This window comes from Thermobia domestica, chromosome 14 (assembly GCF_964235325.1).
Source record: "Thermobia domestica chromosome 14, izTheDome1.hap1.1, whole genome shotgun sequence".
Lineage (NCBI taxonomy): Eukaryota > Metazoa > Arthropoda > Insecta > Zygentoma > Lepismatidae > Thermobia > Thermobia domestica.
The window spans coordinates 70,631,543-70,652,600 of record NC_137467.1 but is presented as its reverse complement, the minus strand read 5'-3'; the positions used below and the strand labels follow the sequence as shown (position 1 = coordinate 70,652,600).

General features: G+C 34.9%; 1 protein-coding gene across 2 annotated transcripts in view; it reads left to right on the top strand.

Moving 5' to 3' along the window:
- eas (ethanolamine kinase 1) overlaps nt 1-10,660 on the top strand; it is a 188,054-nt gene extending 177,394 nt beyond the window's left edge. For both annotated transcript variants that reach the window (XM_081738026.1, XM_081738027.1), the window contains one exon: nt 3,440-10,660. In XM_081738026.1, coding sequence (XP_081594152.1) covers nt 3,440-3,506 — 67 coding nt within the window. In that variant the 3' untranslated portion in view covers nt 3,507-10,660. The remainder of the gene's footprint in view (nt 1-3,439) is intronic.
- The last annotated feature ends 10,398 nt before the right edge of the window (nt 10,661-21,058 follow it).

The following is a 21,058-nucleotide window of genomic DNA, read 5'->3' as shown; positions in this document are numbered from 1 at the left end:
TGTTCGTACTAGGGTCTTCGGTCATTCTTCTCCACATGGTATAATACTACAAACAGTGTTCGAAGTGGAAAGCAGAGGCGGTATGTTTTATTATGATTTTGACTCAACATACCGGCTATTTAAATATTGTCTTAATCACTGAAAAACCAGAGACTGTATGTCCTCATTACTGAAAAATCAGAGGCGCTATGGCATACCACCGCATACCGTCTCACTTCGACCACTGACTACAAACGAAACATTCTAGAACAGAAATACCTTCTGTACAGAAAAAGTCTAATTCTGTATAAGAGTTTGTCCTGCCAGTTGCTTTAGCACGTAAGAATTTGAGAATATTTACTCTTCACTCTATCTAGGTATACTGTGGTAGTAATTGAAAACACTAATGTTGTGATCAACAAACGAATCTGGAATAAATTACTTTGAACACATTTTAGTTTGTAACTGGACAGAGTCCCGATCTGACGTTGTCTGCAGTCTGTACCACTATAGTACTGCAGATAGCCGTTCAGAATGCGTATACAATGTGTACTCCATATCCAATGTGGCTATAATTGACAAAATCCACCTGTTTAAAGTAAAGTTGGCTCCAATAGACAGTACTTAAGTGAAAAATTCTTTTATTTCCTACTATCAGGACGCCAGAGCACCAATTTTACCATTGTTTTGTTACCCCACCAAAATGTTACCCGAATTCAAACCACCCTAATATATAATATATATAATATGTCTAATACATATGTCCAATTATTTTAAATGGGAAGTCCATATACCAAATTTCATGCCTTTAACCTTCAGAGATATGGACAGAGATATTACAGTAATCACCACCGTTATCCTCTCCCCTCACTTTCTTCGTCGAATTTCTAAAAATCTTTCCTGGGTGATACTATGTCACATTCTATGTATAGTCCAAATATCAAGGTCTAGCTTAAGCGGTTTGCGTGGACGTTGATCAATCATGCAGGTCAATAACTTTTATATATAGAAACTAGCAGCGTTCACCCCGCTTCGCTGCGGTCACCCCGGAACGCAATAAACTTTGTTACTTAGATAATTTTTACTTTTTCGCTTTCAAATTGCAGTAAATGTTAAAATTATAGCGCCTGTCATTTATGTTAACCCGCCGAGTCACATGGTCATGCGGGTTGCATATAAATACGTTTATTTTTACCTATGATGAACTAATAACAAACGATTTGTACGTATGGACACTTGAATGGTCAATTATCTCAAGACACTGGTAATTAAAAATTAAAGTGATATGATAAAAACCATCTAGGGTCCAAATCCTAATAACCCCCCAAAAATGAAAGAAATTGGTTCAGCCGTATTAGCGTGATGAGTTCACAAAGGATTTGTGCGTTCTTTTTTATATATATAGATTATTATTATTATCGTGGTAGTTATGATGAACAGTAAATTCCCTTAATTTTTTCATTCTACTTTTTCTTCGACTTATTTTATTATTTTTTTATCTCATTTTAATTTTTAAGGAACTTGATTTACTAAAACTTCTTTAATATTAAGTACTTTTGAGCTGTTTCGGTTTACCGAGTAAAGTATTTCCGTCTGTTCGGGGGACAGAAAAAATTCTCTACTTGACGGATTAGGATGATATTTGACAAGATGTAGAGAGTCATAAGTTAGGAATAGCCCATCTATAGAGATAAAATCCAAACCGGAAGTGGTAGAAATTAACCATTTCCAGTTTCAACTTAGGTCACTATAGAGCAAAAACGATCATAGATGGCGAAAGTGATTTTCTGCAATCGATTAAGCTTCCCTAGAATACATTTCGTCTCCATCTTTAATTCTGTACTAAAACCGGAAGTAATAGAAATCCACTACAACTTCTGGTTTCAATATTAACGTACATAGAGTAAAAGCAATAAGAGATAGTGAGAAGCGGCTTTTTGGAATAGTTTTCCGTTCTAAGAATAGGTACTATCTTCTCCCTTAACCTTTTATTCAAACCGGAAATTAATATCAACCACTTCCGGTCTTAACGTTGTCCCTATAGAAGAAACACAGTAATAGGTACCGAGAAATGGTTTAGTGCAATCAATTAAATGTCCGAAGAATATATTCCATCTCCACTAAACTTTCTACTAAAATCACTAGTGGTAAATATATTCTATCACTTCCGGTTTCAATATTGAGAAAATATCACGCCATACAAACCAAGTTCCTTCACATGACACTATTTGTTTAAATATTTACTTTTTGTTTATTTCTTCATTAATTTTCATTCTGTCCTTTCTCACTGTTATACATTTTTCTACTTATTTATTATTCCAATGCTGCTTTGAACTCGTACAACCAACGCAATAATTTTATCTTCTCTCCCGAACTCCAACTACTTAATATATTATTATTTTGATTTGTTTACGCAATCTTATATTGTATGAAAAATAAAAGTTGTAATATGCCTTCCGTTGTTTTATTTAATTAGTCACTCTAATTTTTTCCTTCCTTATACGGAAAGAATAATTTGACAAGCATGTAAATAGAATCTTATATTGTCTTTCTAAAAGTAAAATATTAGGGTCATAAATTAAATAAATCAACGCAAGGTATGTTAAACCTTATTTTCCATCTACTTAAGCCTTGTAACACTATTTCAGAACTCTGCTCTTTCATTTTTCTTTTCTACGTCGTTCCTTCTATCTGATGAAGTGTTAGGTTTACACTGTTCTGGTAAATACTTGTATTTCACATATATACGAGGGTTATTTTTCAAGTAAGATCCGCCTTCAATAAAAACGAAACAATTAAACATTGTTAAAATTATGTATATATGTTCTATAGTCAGTTTTTTATGTAATTTCCTTGCCTATTGAAACATTTATCGTAATTATCAACGACTCATAACTTTTCCGCCTGTGATGATGATCAGTTATTTACGGCCGTTTGTATTAACGCCTGCTGTCTAGGGTCTTCAGATGGCGGAAGAAGTTGTAGTCGCTAGTCTCAAGTTTTCGTGATTTTTTTTTTTTTTAAAACCAAATCGTCAGTCATTACAGATGGCAGATCAGAGCGCGATTCGTCATGGACATTCTTCAACCTCCTTGAAACAGTCTAATCAATTTTCACACTTTGTATCACTCTTGCATTGTCATCATATACGTGACATGTCTGGTGATGAATATTCGCAGCTGTCATGTGTCTTGTTTTTAGATACCTGATGAAAGACCTATTTCATGTTCGGTGGGCCGCTGAAGACTGACACCGTGAATGCAAATGGTATCAAATTGTACATAAAATATGCCAGGAATCTTTACCTGCTCACATTCTCAGGGGCGCTAAATTTGAATCGGTGTTCACAAACGAAACCTACTTAAAAATAACCTTTGTATATATTGTGATATTGTAAGCAGATAAACAAAATAAGCATTTAAATCAGAAATTTAAAGAAGTTTGTTTTTTTTCCCTACAGGTATGCAACTGTTCGATTTAAAGAATATTATGCAAGAAAAGAAGAATTTTTATCGCTAAAAATATAAAAGTAATGTTGGAACTGTTCGAATAGCGAATCGATTTCTTTTTTACAAAGCAAAAAGAACATGTACCTAATGTAAATATGTAAAAGGTTATAAGTTTACATACGTAAATGTTGTTAAGTACAAGCCCACCTTGTTTTAGCATAATTTATTTGTCAAACTATTGAAACTATTGCAATGAATTATTTTAAGATGTAGCATAATGTGTATATTTATCTGTAAAGTTAATTGCAGACTTGTGCGTTTATGGTAAAAACTATATTTTTATGGTACAGTTTTAGAGCAGTGTTGAATCAAGATATTTATTAACTTTGGCTTCCTGTAATATATATATGTCGATATGGCTTTTATTTGCATCATGGAAGATGGTTGGAAGATTTGTTTTAATACTGTGTTGTTATAGACGTCATAGTACACCTAAGAAGGTTTAGCTTGGGCTTCGAGATGTTTGAGATTAAAGGAACTTGGTTTCATGTAGTTTTTGATACCGAGTTACAGAACATTACTATTGTAGCGTTATTTATTGCAATTCACTGCTTGCTCCGATAAAAATCTTCTGACTTCTGTTTGTAAGTGGGAACAGAGAAAAGGATAGGGCTTTCAGTTCCCATAGTGAGAAAGAAAGAGGTCGTAGAAATATAGGAGGCGAACGTGAATGTTCATTTTAACAAAACCTAATTGAAGACAGAACCTTTTACAATTTTTATTTAAATAATGGAATAAGTAGTTTAATTTTATGTATTTGATATGATTAACGTTCTCTTGTCTTAATCGGGAGATCTTAGGTTCAAATCCCACGACCAACTACCCTAACCGACTTTTTTCTTTTTCCTTTCTTCAGGATTCTTCTTTTGTAGTTGTTTAACGTCATAAAATAACCACTTCTGTAAATTGCCGAATAACTTTGCATCCGTCTGTCTTCTTTAAATGCTACTATGCTACCCTATCCTGTTCTTCACCCATGTTTTGGGAAATAACCTTCTAATGTTTTTATTTTTCGTAATCCTTTTACAGATTACAGCAATTGCCAAATATCACTCGGATCTTTTTTGTATTACTTTATGCGAGAGCTAGAAGTATTGACCATAAGGTGAAGTACTCCTCTAACCACCTACCATGAACTTGTCGTTTCAAGTTATTGTGCATCTTAGGACCATAGCCCATTCTAAATCTTCTGCCATGTTTATATTTATGTGCGCGCATAATAAAGTATTAAATATCAAACCAATTAAAGTATATGTTCAATACGCGTCTGTGATATCAGAATTAACAATAATGGAAAACATCTCTATATTGAGTAACACTAATGTGAATCTCAGTTTTTCTGCGTTTTATAAGTTTTATTATTACTATGCATTGTAGCTGCTGTTATAATTTGTAAACGTATCGCATCGAATACAAGGTAGCGAAGAGACTGAGGTGGTAAAGTAATTTTCTGTTTTGTTTAGCGGGAAACTTGACTTGTTGTGGAAAACATGGAAATATATTTATTTTTGTCTGTGTACTTTTATTTTCCTAATGTAGCCACCACTGGTAACTAGTCAGTGCTTGATCAAGAAGTGGAAATTTAATCTATTTTATATTGTTTTAAGTAGTTATTTTTCTTATATTTATTGAATGGAATCTCGGAATTTAGTTTATAAATAATTTTTATTTATATCAAAAGTGTTATATTTATGCTGCGAATATTGCAGTTTTATGTTTTAAAGCATAAAAGAGGCCAGTAGATAAGAGGCAGAAAGCATCCATATAGTGAATTCTCATAATCAAAATGTAAGTGATAGTATGCATAATTACGCATTGTTATGAACATTAATAATAAATTCTTATTTACCCTACTGCGAAATTTGATTTATACTTAGCTGTGGATTGTAAGGATTCCAGTTTGTAAGGATTCCACTAACTAAACCTGTTTACATTCTTCTATCTTCTTTTCTTACATCTATATTTCTATTTGTAAAAATCCCAAGAGAGTACTGTTGCCTGATATTCTTAGTATGTTTAAAACATTTATTCATTTGGTATTATACAAATAGAAATATAGCGAGCCCATAAAAGCACACTTTGATTTGAAATGAGTATAAAATCGAAATTTATTGAAATATTGTTTTACTTTCATTTACATAGTTTCATTAAGTTTCATGTGGTACAGACGTGTGATGTAGTCCTCACGTGTTACCCGCCAAACATCGATGTTGTAATCGACTTCGGGCCACACTCTCCGAAATATGTCCAGCGTGATCGAATTGAGAGTTTCAGTGAGGCGTTTCTACAGATCAGGATGGAAGTGCAAGCAATTACGTAAGATCTTGCTAACCCTGCATTTGGTATTTGGCTACTTCTGGCTACCTCAGGTTGTTGACTTTTTCGGGCTTCGCAAAAAGGTTCCTGTGACGCGAGCAATAACTTGGTTTAAGACTGGTTGTCGGCCTGAATATCTGTTTCTCTGATCACAAATGCATCCCTCCCTAACAAAATTGTTGTACCACTTGAAATTGACTTGTCCTTGGGTGGTTTGCACTTGAAAGTACGTTGCATTAACACAGTGAAATTCTCACTCTCACCAGCTGCGTTGACATTGGGTTAGTGTCATCTTGAAGATTATTTTCCTGCCCTCGAGTGGTACAAAGTTTATGTAAATAAACAAGAAACAAATGTTTTGAGTCCATGTATTTCAACATATTCAAGTAAGTTCTGATTTTATAACTTCAAATCAAGAAGTGCTTTCATGGTCACGCTATACCATTATGCAAGCAAATAAGATAGAACGATGTAAATATGTGTAGTTCAGTGTAATTTAAAAAAAAGTGCACACCAAGTATGAGGACGAAATATCGCTAGACATAAATCAAACTACGCATTAAGAGAAGAAAGAATTTCTTTTATTATTATGTATTTTCAAAATTTATTATCAGATAACCAAGAAAGTTCATGCGGTTTTTGAGAACAGTTTCTTTTGTCGCGTTAGTGTGGTCAAATTGATTCTAATCACTTAACATGTTTACATTCCTTTCAAACCTTATTCAGTAGAGAGTTGTTCAGTGCATCGCAGGTTTCCTCATCCGTTTTCCAGGAAGCGCAATCCTCGAAAGAACATGCTGGAAAGGGAGATTTTGAAGCCTGTTTTGCGTTAAGAGTACAAATTAGGGAACAAAACTGCAGAGGCCGCTAGAAGAATATGCTCCGCGTTTGGAGAGACGCCAGTGAGTGAACGGAATGCTGAATAGTGGTTCAGCCGCTTTTCTTCCGGAGACGACAGCCTTGAAGACAAGCCTCGGATTGGTCGTCCATCCACATATGACAAAGTCCAGCTGGAGGAGGAAATCAAGTAGAATCCCCATCAAACCTCTCAGGAGCTTACACACAGGTTTGGAGTATCTGACGAAACAATTCGATCATAACTTTGGGATGACATGGAAGCTAAGCAAGTGGGTTCCTCATGTCCAATGCGAGGAAAACAAGCTCCAATGGTTGAACATCTGCTTGTCGTTGCTGTCGTGCCATAGTAAAGCTTCGTTCCTGGACCAAATCTCGACATGTGACGCAAAATGGATCATGTATAATAAGCGGAAGAGAAAACACCATTCGTCGATTTCTAGATCGGTCTCATTGGCCGCTAAACCGGACATTCACCAAAAGAATGTAATGTGTGTTTTGGTGGACCAGCGCTTGTATAGTGAAAAGTCTAGAAAGTGAAAAAAAATAATAATAATAACAGCCGAAGTCTACTCGTCACAATTGCAAAGAGCTTCAGCTGCACTGTTTCAGAAGCAGCCAGCACTGGTCAACAGAATAGTTCTCCTCCACGATCTTGCCAAACCTCATCAAAACATTGGGCTGCGAAGTTCTGCCTCATCCACCCTATTCCCAGACGTCACATCGGACTATTGTCCATCCTGTTTTTGGCCATGGATAACCACCTGCGGGAACAGCAGTTCCGAAAACGCGATGATGTCGCACAAAGGCTGTATCACAATTTTTGAACTTCAGGTTTTTTTCTTCTAAAAGGGCATTTATAAGCATGTATGTCGTTGGAAACATGTCATTGAAGTCAATGGTGATAATTTCAAAAAATAAAATGTGTGTAATATTTTTGTGGGCCGTGATTGATGAGTGACGAAAGCCGCATGAACTTTTCGTGGTTACCGGATAGTTATGGTTTCAATAAGAAGAGAATCTGAATTCATAAGTAAAAGGAATTAATGCGTACCGTTGATGGTTGTGATCTTTAGTTCCTAGAAGGTGGTTAATAAGAGAAAACTAACAACAGAAGTAAATATCTTATAATCGAGGGAGCCTTTCAAAAGGTATTTTGTATGGTAATGAATTATTCCCGAAAATGGGAATTTACATTGAAGCATCTAAGTAGCTACTCAGAGGTATATTTATTTAGTTATATTTCAAAACAGACTTAAAAACTTGTAGCATAAAATTATAGAATATATATAAAACTGACAGTAACTTACTTTTACCTCCCGTTATATCAACATTCTTATGAATGAGTAATGATTGCTTAACTAAAAATTCTATAAAATTTTAAAGACTCTCTACGATAAATTAGTATTTTCGGTATAATCATTGATAATAAAACAAGATTTATAAAAAGGGTCCTTCTCTGTAATGTCATGTTCATGACGTTAGTGAAATCGGCTGAGAGACTCGCAGTTGTATTTTAAATTTAGCTTTCATTAAATGCACGTTTTACGTAAATTTATAATTGTGAATCTCTGATGATATAACATGAATCCAATCAATCTGTGTAGTTTTATTGGCAATGCCATTTAATTAATAATAGGCGAAGAGGGACTGTGTGTTAAGCAAAGAATTTATCAAACCATCTGTTTTCATCATTCATTACTTGTTAAGTGTACTTTACGATTTGATTTAATTAACTATCCATTAAAATGTTAGACTTCTTAGCGCATAATAATTAGTTGTTTCTTTAACAAATGATAAGCAATATTTAATGATGTATTAAAATGTAATATTCGTTGGTGAACTTGAACTTTTTTTTTTTTTTTTGGTCAGAAGAGCTCTCTCGTGGTTAGCGTGCGCAGGAGACCTGGGTTTGATACACAGTAGGAGCTCATGTGGTTTGAATCCTATGTTAAGCTGTAAATCAACGTCTCATAAAGTCTCGGTGCTGAACGGGACACTAAAATCCAAATCAACCAACCATGATCAATGAAAATGAATGATCATGAAAGAATTAGTGGAATGACAAACCGGGAGAATCCTCGAGAAAACCCATGGCCACGATGTTGTAGACCAGAAACTCTTATGGCCTGTACCACAAGTTGTTAGATTAAGACGCCTATCTATGGGCGCAACGTGTCGCTCGTATTGGAAACTCGTGCGGATGTATAGTTGGTAAGGCTTCGGGAGGGGATAGAAGAAGATTGGGAAATAATAAAAAACATTTTTGGGACGTACAGGGTGTCCGAGAAGTACTCGTTCCCCTAGGTTTTGGTATCACAGAGAGCAATGTCAGTGTAATTTTTATTTATTTAGTATATATACTAAATAAATAAATAGTATATATACTAAGTTTAGTTCGTACAAATACGAACTATGTATCCAGTGTATCCGTATGAACTATATGCATCTCACTGTCCTCCTTGACTTACTCCGGAGCATCTGAGGAGTTATCATTCTAAGGGCTTCCTCCACACTTTCACACAATTCTTCATCTGTCATGTACAGACGATGAGAGACTTGTGACTTGATTATTCCCCACAATGACTTGTCTGGTGTTGTAAGGTTAGGGCTTCGTGGAAGCCATTGCAATGGGAATGAAGGTGTTGAGAGAACCACACCCAGTCTAGCGGCATAAAAATTGTTCATTAAGGCAATCAAAATGGGTTAGTGTCTTGTCCTTGGTTGAAAACAGAGATACCAAACAATGTCATCTGTGACCATGAAACCAGCATTACCAATACCACAACTAAAATTACAGACATTGCTCTCTATGATACTCAAACCTATGGTTACGAGGACTTCTCGGACGCACTGTAGAATGTACCAATCCCGCTCGGATTGGTTTATCGCAGATGATGATCCAATGGGTACCTAAACTGAAGAACTTTTTACCATGATTTTATATATTAGCTTTTAACTTTTGAAGAGGGTAGGAATTTCTTCAGTTTAGATATCAAATCCTTTAAAATGTTTTATTGTTGGGCTGCTCAATTATACGTGGTTTTGATGGGAATCCCTATAAGCTGTATCAATAAATAAACTGTGTAATACATATTTATCTTTTGTAATATGACAGACATCAATGTGGTAGTCCAATTATTCCGAAATTCATCATATTGTCTCAATGATAGAAGTGTCAGCGGTAGTTCTGATGCATTGTTTCATCGCGTGCCCTGACATTTCTTCCTCCAATTATGGATGGACCGCCTTTTTGTCGTATTTTTCGAAAACGGAATGAAACTGACAGATCTTGGTTTTGTTAGTTCAGTCATTCAATAACTTATTCGAGAGTATTAACGGCCATTTTGTTTAACAAGTAATGACGTACCAATGAAATCTTTTCGTTCAACTCTTGGCTGCTACAAGCATTAAGTGTGTATTTTACAGTTTCAATTTTGTTTTCATTTCTGGTAACCTTTTACTTTTGTTTACCAAATATATGTGCACAGTTCTCCAGTTAAAAATGATCATCATTTGCATAATACAAGTAATTTAAGACCAAAATCTATATATATATATATATATATATATATATATATATATATATACATATTTATAAGACCAGAATGCAAAGAATATGTACATTGATTGAAATCATTCCATTGTATAGTGTACATAATGAATTATGCATATAATTTTAGTTAGATAATACGCATGATACATTTATACCTGTTACTTTTTAAAATGTATGTATACTTTCGCATCTTGTATTACGTAATTCTTAGAGAAATCAGTAGGAGTATAAGATTTTTGTACAAAGTTTACCTATTCGTGTTGTTTTGGAAATTTGAAGAAAAAGTTCGGTTGTAGATGAAATGGGAATGTTATTAGTTTTTAAAAAATATGTTATCACAGAATTGTTTGTGTTCAGTAAATATGATGTATCCATTAATAAATATCGTATAAATGAAAGTTCAAACTATATGTTTACTTGTTTTCAATAAAGTTTTTAATTAAAATCTGTGTTTTATTGATTTAAAAATAAATACAATTTTGTGATTTTGAACGTATGAGTGAACATCAATAATCCCATGAGGCTGCGTGCAGTAATAGACAAAAGTAAATAGATTCTTCATATGTAATTATCCTGTTTTCGTTTGTCGATGAATGTACAAACAGAATAAGATTCCTCATCTGCAATAATAAGCGATATACAGCACTTTTTTTCCAGAACACAACCATGAATAGAATCAGTGCGGGATTAACCCATCTGGAGGCTCGGGGCTTAAAAAAAAAAAAAAAAAAAAAAAAAAAAAAAAAAAAAAAATGAAAGTACAGTAGAAAAGTTACGGGAATATGTTTCATATTTTTGGTTGTATATTATCTTATAATGATGGTTGAATCTTGCTTAATTCTCTTTAGACAGCTAGTTGAGATTTTGATCAGAGTGAAGGCCCTCATCCACCTAGAGGCCCGGGGCTAGATCTTTCCTCTTAATCCGGCCCTGGATAGAATCCACCTCGTATCAGTAAGTTACAATTGAGAAAAAGCGATAGTCAGTCAGACGGCTCACATTTAACTGGATGATGTGTGGCATTCATATTGGGAACTCCATGGCCTAGTGGTTAGTGTGTTCCGCGTGGTCCTGGGTTCGATTCCCGGTCGGTGCTTCCCCAATTATCGACGTCCACCCAGCGTCGTGAGGCAAACTGGGGAATCACGTGAATAAAATACGTGACGGCCGCTAGGTCTAGAAAGCTCCCGATACGCCGACGCTGACCACGTGTTCGTCGCTAGACTGGATGTGGTTCCACCAGTCGCTAACAGATGGCGTGGAGCGGCTAAGGCTAATAAATCGGGCCGTTAAGCCAAGTGGCATGGCATTCATCTCTATTATTATTGGTTCTCTGTACCGGAATTCAATATTTCTAAATTCTACTAGCTCAATTGTTACGTGATGTTAATATAATATTGCCCCCCCCCCCTCCCCTAGGTATCCAACCTGAAATCACGTGCGTTCATGTAGGCCAATAATCAGCAAATTAATTTATAAAATACGAACTATCAGCATCTTCGCAATTAAATGACTGATATAAAACGGAAACACACTTCTTCAAGTTCAACGTACAACGACTGAATAATAACAAACGACACTCCACCTCACATAGTTGGTCATGCTGAAAGAACTAACGCTGATGCCAGTAGTAAAAGTGTCCACACTTAATTAAATTTCTCATGCGTATTTTATACTAACTTGAGGACAATGAAAACCCATGACATTATTTTGAAACATAGCCGTCCAAAAGATCAGAAAAATGATCTCATGGACAAATATATTTCAAAACAAAAGTAAAATATTTATCTGCGTGCTTCTCTTTTTACTTATACCGCTACATAATTTTTACCGTTTACCAAACATTGTTAGGGTTATTAAGTCTAAGAGGTTCAGATAGGCATGTCATGTAACCAGAACGGAAGAAAGTAGGAACGCTTTCAGGATTGTAAATGACAAAGATAGTTAGGAAGACCTAGGCGCAGACAGGAAGCCAATATTAAGATGGCTTTAGCAGGAATAGGAATATAAAATAGATACTGCATCCAGTTAGCTAAGAACACAAGTCAGTAGAGAGCTTTTGTGAATGCAGCATTGAAATTCCAGGTTTCATAGATCATAGAGTTAGTTTTTAATATATTATTTTTAAAGAACCATGATAAGAGTGGGTAAATACGAATGCGAGGCTTTTACTACTGACGTAACAACAATAAAAACACCAAAATAATGTGGGAACTTTTCTGAACAAAGGAGCATATAACTTGATCTCGTTATTTTACAGCGAGTCGCACGATCACTTTACCAGTAATGGCAGCAATAGATTGGACAAGGTTTATCCTTTGCTCTTCTCCGCTGAGTTCATTCCTTTTTACGTTCTTGATGCTTTTATTTGTCTTTCCTGATGTGACCAAGGTTCCAGGGAATAGTTGAAAGCTTGCAGGTGCAAGGATTTTGAAACCATCAGAATTCGAAGCAATGTGATCGCTAAGATTCCTGAGTGTGTTAGCTTTTACAGTCGCGAAGGAATTAAGTCAGCAGGGCAAGAGGAGAAAATATTCCCAACCCTGTTCACGTGAGTTAACTTCTCCGAGAGACTTGCTGCTTTCACGTGAGGTCTGTAAGCAAGTGTCCCTCTCAAACAAATCTAGTGTCTGCTGACAAGCAATCTTCTTTTCCATACTGAGCTTAGTGCTTTCAGACACAGGAAAACAACACTTGAATTTCTTTTTGAGGAAAACAAAAATAATTTATGCACAGTAGTTTACAAGTGAAAGATTGTTTAATTAATTCAGATACCTAAATACTCATGATCTACTCACAAGTAATTAGGTGTGAACAGTGAAAAGTAATTTTGGAAATTAAGACACCATTATTGATCTAATACTATGAAATGAAAAACGAATTTTAACACCGCTGGATTCCGTCCTGAAACATAAAAGGAAACGGACGATGAGTGAAGAAAATGAATAATGAAAGAAACTGAGGAAGGAAAAAGAACTCTCAGAAACCAACGGACACTTATGCTGTTAAACACAAACTTCTTGGCATAGCCTGCAATCGAACCTATGACCTTGAAACCAGAAGTGAGAACTTGATCATTAAGCCACCATTATAGTTGATTGGTGGATTGATTTCGAGTTTAGAGCTCCTTCGTGGCTAAGCGGTTAGCATGCGCGCCTTTGGCGCGGGAGACCCGGGTTCGATTCCCGGCGGGAGCTCATGTGGTTCGGATTCCACGTTAATCAGTAGGTCCACGTCTCATATAGCCTCGCTGCTGAACGGGACGTAAAACTCAAAAATCAATCAATCAATTTCGAGTTTAGTCTCTTGTTCAGCGCCGAGGCTATTTAAGACGTGGAAATACATCTTAACATGGAATCCGAATCTCACAAGCTTCCACCAGTAATCGATCCCAGGTCTCCCGTGTCGAAGATGAACACGCTAAGTATATAGTTACGAGGAAATTATCCTTGGTCACGACGTAAACTTAGGGATTTTCGTTAATGTTGTTCACGAAATGAGATTTCGATCTCTCTTGTCTCGTGAAGTATCAGGAAAACTCATTTAGTAATCAAAACAGTTTACCTATTTCTATTGGACGAGGTCGTCTTGTCTCGTTTCCTCAGCAACACTACTTTCTGCACACAATAACACACAAGGATTAATAGCATGTGTATGAGTTTTCAATATTATGTCGCTTCGTTACTCGTCATACATTTCAGTTAAAAGATCATAGTTGTAGCATCTCTATTATCGTAATTGTGTATAGGTTAGATATCCTAGTTCTCTATTGCGTAATTGCTGCTTGTGAAATTTTCAACAATACCGTTCCAAGAGTTCAATTCAATAGGTTTCATTATTTACATTTGTTAAGGGCGGAAGTTTGGATCACTTTTTTATTATTATTATTTCTTTATAAATGAAATTAGGAGGTTAAGGAAGAATCATGCTTAGTCTCAATGGAGGTAGTAGTAGTAATAGTAGAAAAAAAGCTAACAAGGAAAGAAATATTTTGTAGTTGAATATATGTTGCCCACACACTAAACGATAACTTTTATTTTGCAACACTTCAGATGGAGAATGTCCCAGACGTCATCTTCCATTAAATAATCAAGAATCAGTTCTCATATAAAACACTACAACAAAGCTGTTGATTGAAAGTCTACTATGTTCAAGTATACGTAAGACACGTCTATGCATGCAAGTAAAACGGTAGTAATTTATTTTTAATTCGACCACTGGAGAGCTGTTCGAGAGAGCTTTTACTGCACCACCAAACCTCATCCTGTTAATCTTGACACATTCGCTAAGAAAAGGTGGAGTAATGTAACGTCACATGGATTGCTTCAATGTGCTGATATTACCGTAAAGGGTGTTGTTAGTCTGTGGATTAGAATTAGTGTAAGTTAATACAGTGAAGGTTAGCTGTATCTTAATTCGATACAATGTCTCATACTTCTGAAGTAATGAGAGGCCGTATAGTTGGCATGTAGGAATGTGATCGTAGTGCTTCGTATATTGCTATTATGGTTAATAGAACCAAAGCGTGTGTTCAATACTAGATCCAACGCTACCAAGAAGAGAGCGAAGAAGGGCTACAGAACCACCCAAAATCAGGAAGACTTAGGAAAAATTAAAGCAGATGATGATAATGCACTCGTTTCTGCTAATAGGATTACATGAAGTGAAAATCCATCACAGAAATTCCTGCCGTAAAAGAAGAATTGACTGTACATCATGTCTCAAGAACGTCATTTTCGTTGCAGTATCTACCAGCTACAAAAGAGTTCTGGGATACCGTGATTTGGATAGACGAGAAAGCGTTCTCTTCCGCCCAAGACGGAAGACTGTCTCTGTGGCGCCCCAATTACACTCATTCGCCAGACCATATAGTAAAATGGGCAAAAAGTGGAAGAAATAGCGTTGCTTTCTGGGGTTGGATATCAGCAGCAGGAGTTGCAGAATTGGTAGGATGGATTCGGGAGAATATGCGGAAATATTAGAACGACTTATGTTACCGACCGTTTATCCGAAAGACGAAATGCCTATAATTAATTACATCCAAGATAACACTAGTGTTTATACTTCGAGAATAAGTAAACAGTGGTTCCAGAGACATCCTGACATTTCTTTGCTCGACTGACCATATAAATCCCCGGACCTTGACCCCATCGAAAATATATAGGCATTAATGATGCAGAATTGGGAACCGAGAAGAGAAAAATTTTGAAGCTCTGAAGAACCATGTTCGAGAAGTCTAGGGAAGCTTCCGTAGAAGGCCTACTTGTATTCATCACTAATTGATTCTGTCTCTCTTCGAATCAATGCGGTGATAGATAATCATGGTGCAAGGACACGCTATTAGGTTTAAAATTGTAACAAGACTTTTATGTTTATTGAAGAATGTTTTGTTCAAGACTAATATGAGTTTGAATATATGAAATGTTCACGAGCAGAAGAAAAAAGAAAAACAAACATTTCAGTTCTAAGCATTAGGAATTGCTAAGACAGGCTGAAATATTTTATTTTGTTCTTTTTGTTTGAGTAAAATTATATATATATATATATATATTTCTATGGGAATTAACAATTCTCATTATTCCTTTATGTTTCTATGGGAATTAGGAAAAACATTCTCAACAATTTTGAAACACTAAACGCCAAGGCATAGATAAATATACTATTTTATTTCGTTATCTCTGTGAGAGAGATTTTTCTTTTTCATTTTATATATGATAATTAACATTACGCTTTATTCTTCTATGGAAATTAGTAAATGGATATTCAGAACAATTTTGGTTTCCAAACACTTAATGCCAATTTATTCTTCCCATGAAATAAGCATATATTTTTCTTTCTTTCTTAATGGCGTTTAACACTCTTGTCAAATCGATCGCCAGTAGTTTGTCTGAAGGCATAACGTCGCACAGCAAACAAGTGAATTCGACGTACAGGGTTTGGTGTGCATTTTTTCACCTTCATGCTTTCATGAAAAAATATATGTATCTTCGCTTCTGTACTATCTGAAGTATTTATGGCACTTAAGCCAAATCATGGCAGCGCAAGATAAGGTGATGAGATTAATCTTCGAAGTGTAATAATAATGTGTAATATTTTATTGTGCGTGTCAGAGACCAAAATGTAAAAACAGTGCGGTGGCATGTAACTTTCAAACTCTCACATATACATACACTATCTATATATAATTTATTCTGGTATTGGTGTACGATTTGAAGTGACATGCTGTTTTACACCAGATTAAAATCGTTTAGACCATTGATGGTAAATATATAATGTATTGCGGGCCAAGACAAAATAAGAACCACAGTTGGAAGTCATTTTCCATTTTTCTTGGGCCCTCTCCCTACCTTTCTAAAGCGACGGTTTGCTGAATAAGTCTGTCACATACATTTTCTGAATCTCTGTTCTATTCTATGTATCTTGTTTCTTGAGCCTCCATCGTAGCTAAGCGGTTAGAATACGTGCCTTTGGCGTGCGTGACCCGGGTTCGATTCCCGGCAGCTCATGTGGTTTAGGTCCCACGCTTAACTGTACGTCCACGTCTTACATAGCCTCGCTAATGGAAGGGACGCTAATCTCTGAATCAAATAAATAAATAAATAAATAAAAAAGCTTCTTGTTCCATATGTTTACTTTAATTAAAGCTCTAACATAATTTTAAAGTAATTCTACAAAATATGCATCTTTCTTTAAAAAAAAAGAAAAAGAGAAAAAAGAAAAAAGCTTACGTTGCAGAATGATTTTTGTAATCACATGGTTAAAGAATATATTTTCTCACTTAAAAGTCTCGATTCATATATACTACAATAACCTGCTAGAATATTCCTGCTGCGCATGAATGAATTTATTTATTTATTTTTTTTTAACAACTTTCCAATTTTATTCGCGGACCTCATTTGGCTATCACTAGTTTAGAGTATTAGTAAAGTTTTTCTGAAGTTAGTGAAATATGAGCCTTAAGTTCAGTGGCGGCCGGTGGTTTGTGGTTTCGGGTGTTGCAGTACGAACGATCGGAGACAGAAGATATAAAGTGGACTCATTGACTAATCAGCATAAATTTAGATGCAAATGCTATGTGACATCTTAAATTAAATAAAAATCTGTTTTTAAAAAATAAAAAATGCAGAACATTTAATCCGATTAATCACCTTATTTAATTAGTAAGTTCATTCTTCTCTCTTTGATTGGAACAAATCTGCCTAATACATGCTGGTTGAACTCTAGTATTCTTATTGTCAGGTCTTTTTCGATGGAGAGCATAACCAATGGTGATAACCTTTCTTGGGACATTCAATTTCTTGAAAGTGTCAATTCTTTTTGATGTGAAAAAGAACTTTTCTTCTTTTACTGACTCCATAGGTACAGTTAATATTAATTGCAGAAGCTTTGTAGATTCACTAAATATTTTTTCTAGTTTTTTGTGAACAATTCATTCTAGCAAACTCAGTCCCTGACAGTGATCCGAATTCCTCTTCAGTGTAGACTGAAGAGAGTTCGTAGCAGAGATTAATGTTATAAAAAAATGTACATTGAACACGCTTTACTCACAATTTATCTAGGAAAATTTCAAATAAATTGTGGAAATGTACCTAGTGCATACAACATTACTGCCATGAGGTGTCCTGTAAACTTAAACCGTTTTTTTTTTTTTTTTTTTTTTAAATTTTTTTCGAACACTCTCCTGAAGTGCACTTTGATTGTTTTGTCTAAGCCCTAATTGTACGTTTTTCCTCAGTTGAAAGCTGGGCAATTTTTTTGTAAGTTATTTACAGAAGTCATGATATGCAATTCATTCAGAATTTGTAGGTTATGTACAGAATTAAAGCACACACAATAAAATTAAATCTAATAACTAATAACCAAAACAGCTGATACAAAAGAGATACTAGTATACGAATTGCGAATGGCACATATTCATACATAGGGCTGTAAACTGGCCGGCTTTTCATTGGCCTGGCCGGAAAAATTGATGTTATTTTGATTAAAGCGGTGACCGGTGCAAACTTCTCACCAGCCCCTTTATAACCGTTTTTTTTTTTTTTTTTTTCAAATTTGTATCTAGTTCGAAGTATAGATATTGAAAAGTAGCTGTCATTCTGTAAACTCAAAACTGTTACCTTTCACCATGTATCAACGATTAATACATTTTGTTCACCTGTTTAGAAAATTTTAGAGAGATGACAGGGACTGTATCAGGGAAAATTTGAAATTTACTTTCAAGGAATTTTATACATTTATTAAGAGTAGAAAAGGACTTCTTAAAGCAATTTCCTATAGTTGAAGTAGAGACTATAAAGAGTGTTTAAAGAGTGAATTTCATTTTCCAAATCCAAAATTGTCACGTAAAGATTATTATACTTTTGTTCATCTGTTTCGATAATTTTAAAGTAATGGTAGTTACTGGTAAATACAATAAATTGATCAATGCCGATTGATCAATTTCAGTTTCTCATTTATAGCACAATGTATCTATTAAGGTTATTAGTGAATGTTCTAAGGACATACATAATATATGTGTTAATGCATTTTCGGTCACGATAATACATTTCCTTTCCATGGATAGGTCCGAACAGAGATACTTCACGCTGAGACCTATATCACAGAGAATTTTGAGGAAGTGTCGGTTCTTTTTATTTTACAGAGTTGGCAACCCTATTCATATATCAAAACACACACACACACACTTACTTGTGCGTAAAAGAAAGAAAAAACATCATTCCAAATCATCCGTCTTGGTTGTTACGCAATACACAAGGAACACAATATACTTCCACATGAGGCGAAACAATGTTTATCAACGTTCTGGAAATCAACCTTGAAACCCGCCAGATATAAGAACAACATGTTAGCTGGGAGGGGTCCAAAGTATTTGAGGAAGGTCCAATACGTCTACGTAATAACGAATCTGTCTTTTACTGTACCCGAAAAGATAAGTAATTCTTAATTACTGTCACCTATATTTTTAGAAAAAATGATAGAACGATTATTTCTATAAGAAAAGAAAGAGTACATGATGAGGCGTAAAATAAAATATTTAGCTTACATCAATCATTTCTCTGTTAAACAAGTATAGCTCGTTAAGAAAGTCTACAAATGCTAGTCAAGTTTCGAAATTTTGGGGAGGTCCGGACCCCCCTCGTGGCTACGCCTCTGAGCATTGCTAACTAGTCCCAAATTCAATGTGGCGTTCCCCACCATACAGTTCTATCAAGAGTATAAAATATACTTATTTTATAAAAGAAATATGTATATACTAAAATACTATCCACAGAGGGAAGGGGGGGATTCTGCATATTGACTTAATATTTGGTTCACAAATTACTGTAGAAGAGATTTTCATTATCTATATAAGCTAAGACTTAACTTGTAAATGCGGATCTACTTTCATTTGATTTCTACTCTACTATATATTTTCTTTTTTATTTTGTAATTCTGCTATCACCTTTTTTAATTGTCATTATATTGATTTGCTTCAGTATTAGTACCGTAATATAAAAATATGAATGCATAAAAACAAATTCCATTTGTTAACTGCTAGTGAAATAAAATTTAGAAATCTTATTTAGCGGGAAAAACCTTCTCGTTCACTGGACACCGTGCTGTGTTGCAGAAGCACTGCAACGACCAGACTCTTTAACTTCTGAGATAGGGAAAAGGAGACTTAACATTTGCTCCAATTCCCGCGCTGAAGGAATCTGGTCGTTGCATGCTCGCTACAACACAATATAAATTAGAAACTCTGACGGATTATTTTTCGCTTTTTAAAACGGATTAACGAAACTGACACTTAGAGAAGTAAAAAAATATGTCATTTAAAGTATATATGGGAGTATTAGAAAGTATTTTTTCTGTTCTTTACTACTATTGCTAATAATATTTTTTTTCTTGAAATACTTTGGTCGTTGCGCAACGCTGCAACACTAACATTAGCCGCCACTGCTTAAGTTCAAGAACATATTTGCTTCTTCAAAACTCTCGTCTGGAATCCCCAGTGAAAGTCGCAGAGCACGAATTGAAGTTTTAAAATGAGGAAAAAAAATTAGAAATCAACAGACGAATATGTGCTTAATACAAATTATACCGTCGTAATAACTTCTTAAAAATGAGATATTCACTTACCTTTTACTTACTGAGTATAATTTATACTGTTTCGACTGTTCGCCTCACCTCTTCAGTAACTGTGAGCGTGCCTAGTTGAAAAATGATGTTAAAATACTTTTCAATGTGTATCCTTTGTGCTTCAACTACTTTCTTTTTCTGTAAGCATCTTGTACTAGAATTTGTGAAAAGAAATTATACAAATAAAAGTGAATGTAACGGTTTTTGGCATTTAACTTTTCTTATATTGTTGTACCGATTTTGATGATTTGAAGTACACTCATGTCCAAAATTATTGTCGCATGTCTATAAATATGTTGTTGTAAGAGTAGAATTTGATAACGAATTCGCCAGGTATTTCTTATAATGTCAGTATGTGTATAATCGGCAAAGACATGTATGTGGCAAATTTCATGTCAAAAGAGCAGTAAAGAAAAACAATAAAACGAAAATAAAACTTTCTTGTTCATTCAGCAACATTTTGTTTTACTTATTATAATTTTCGTATTTACAATTCTTTTCCTATGAAATTTACCACAAATATACATTTCCCAGAAATTATATTTTCTATTTGGAGCAGGCAGGGTTGCCCACAGACTGGTTTTAGGGCGTTGGTTGCACACGTTACTTTTTTTTTTTTTTTTTTTTTTTTTTTTTTTGAGGGAAGGGGGCCATATTTTCTTTCAAAATGACAAAATCGCACTTTTAATTATACTATAATTTTCCTTTTAAGAACGGAAACTGT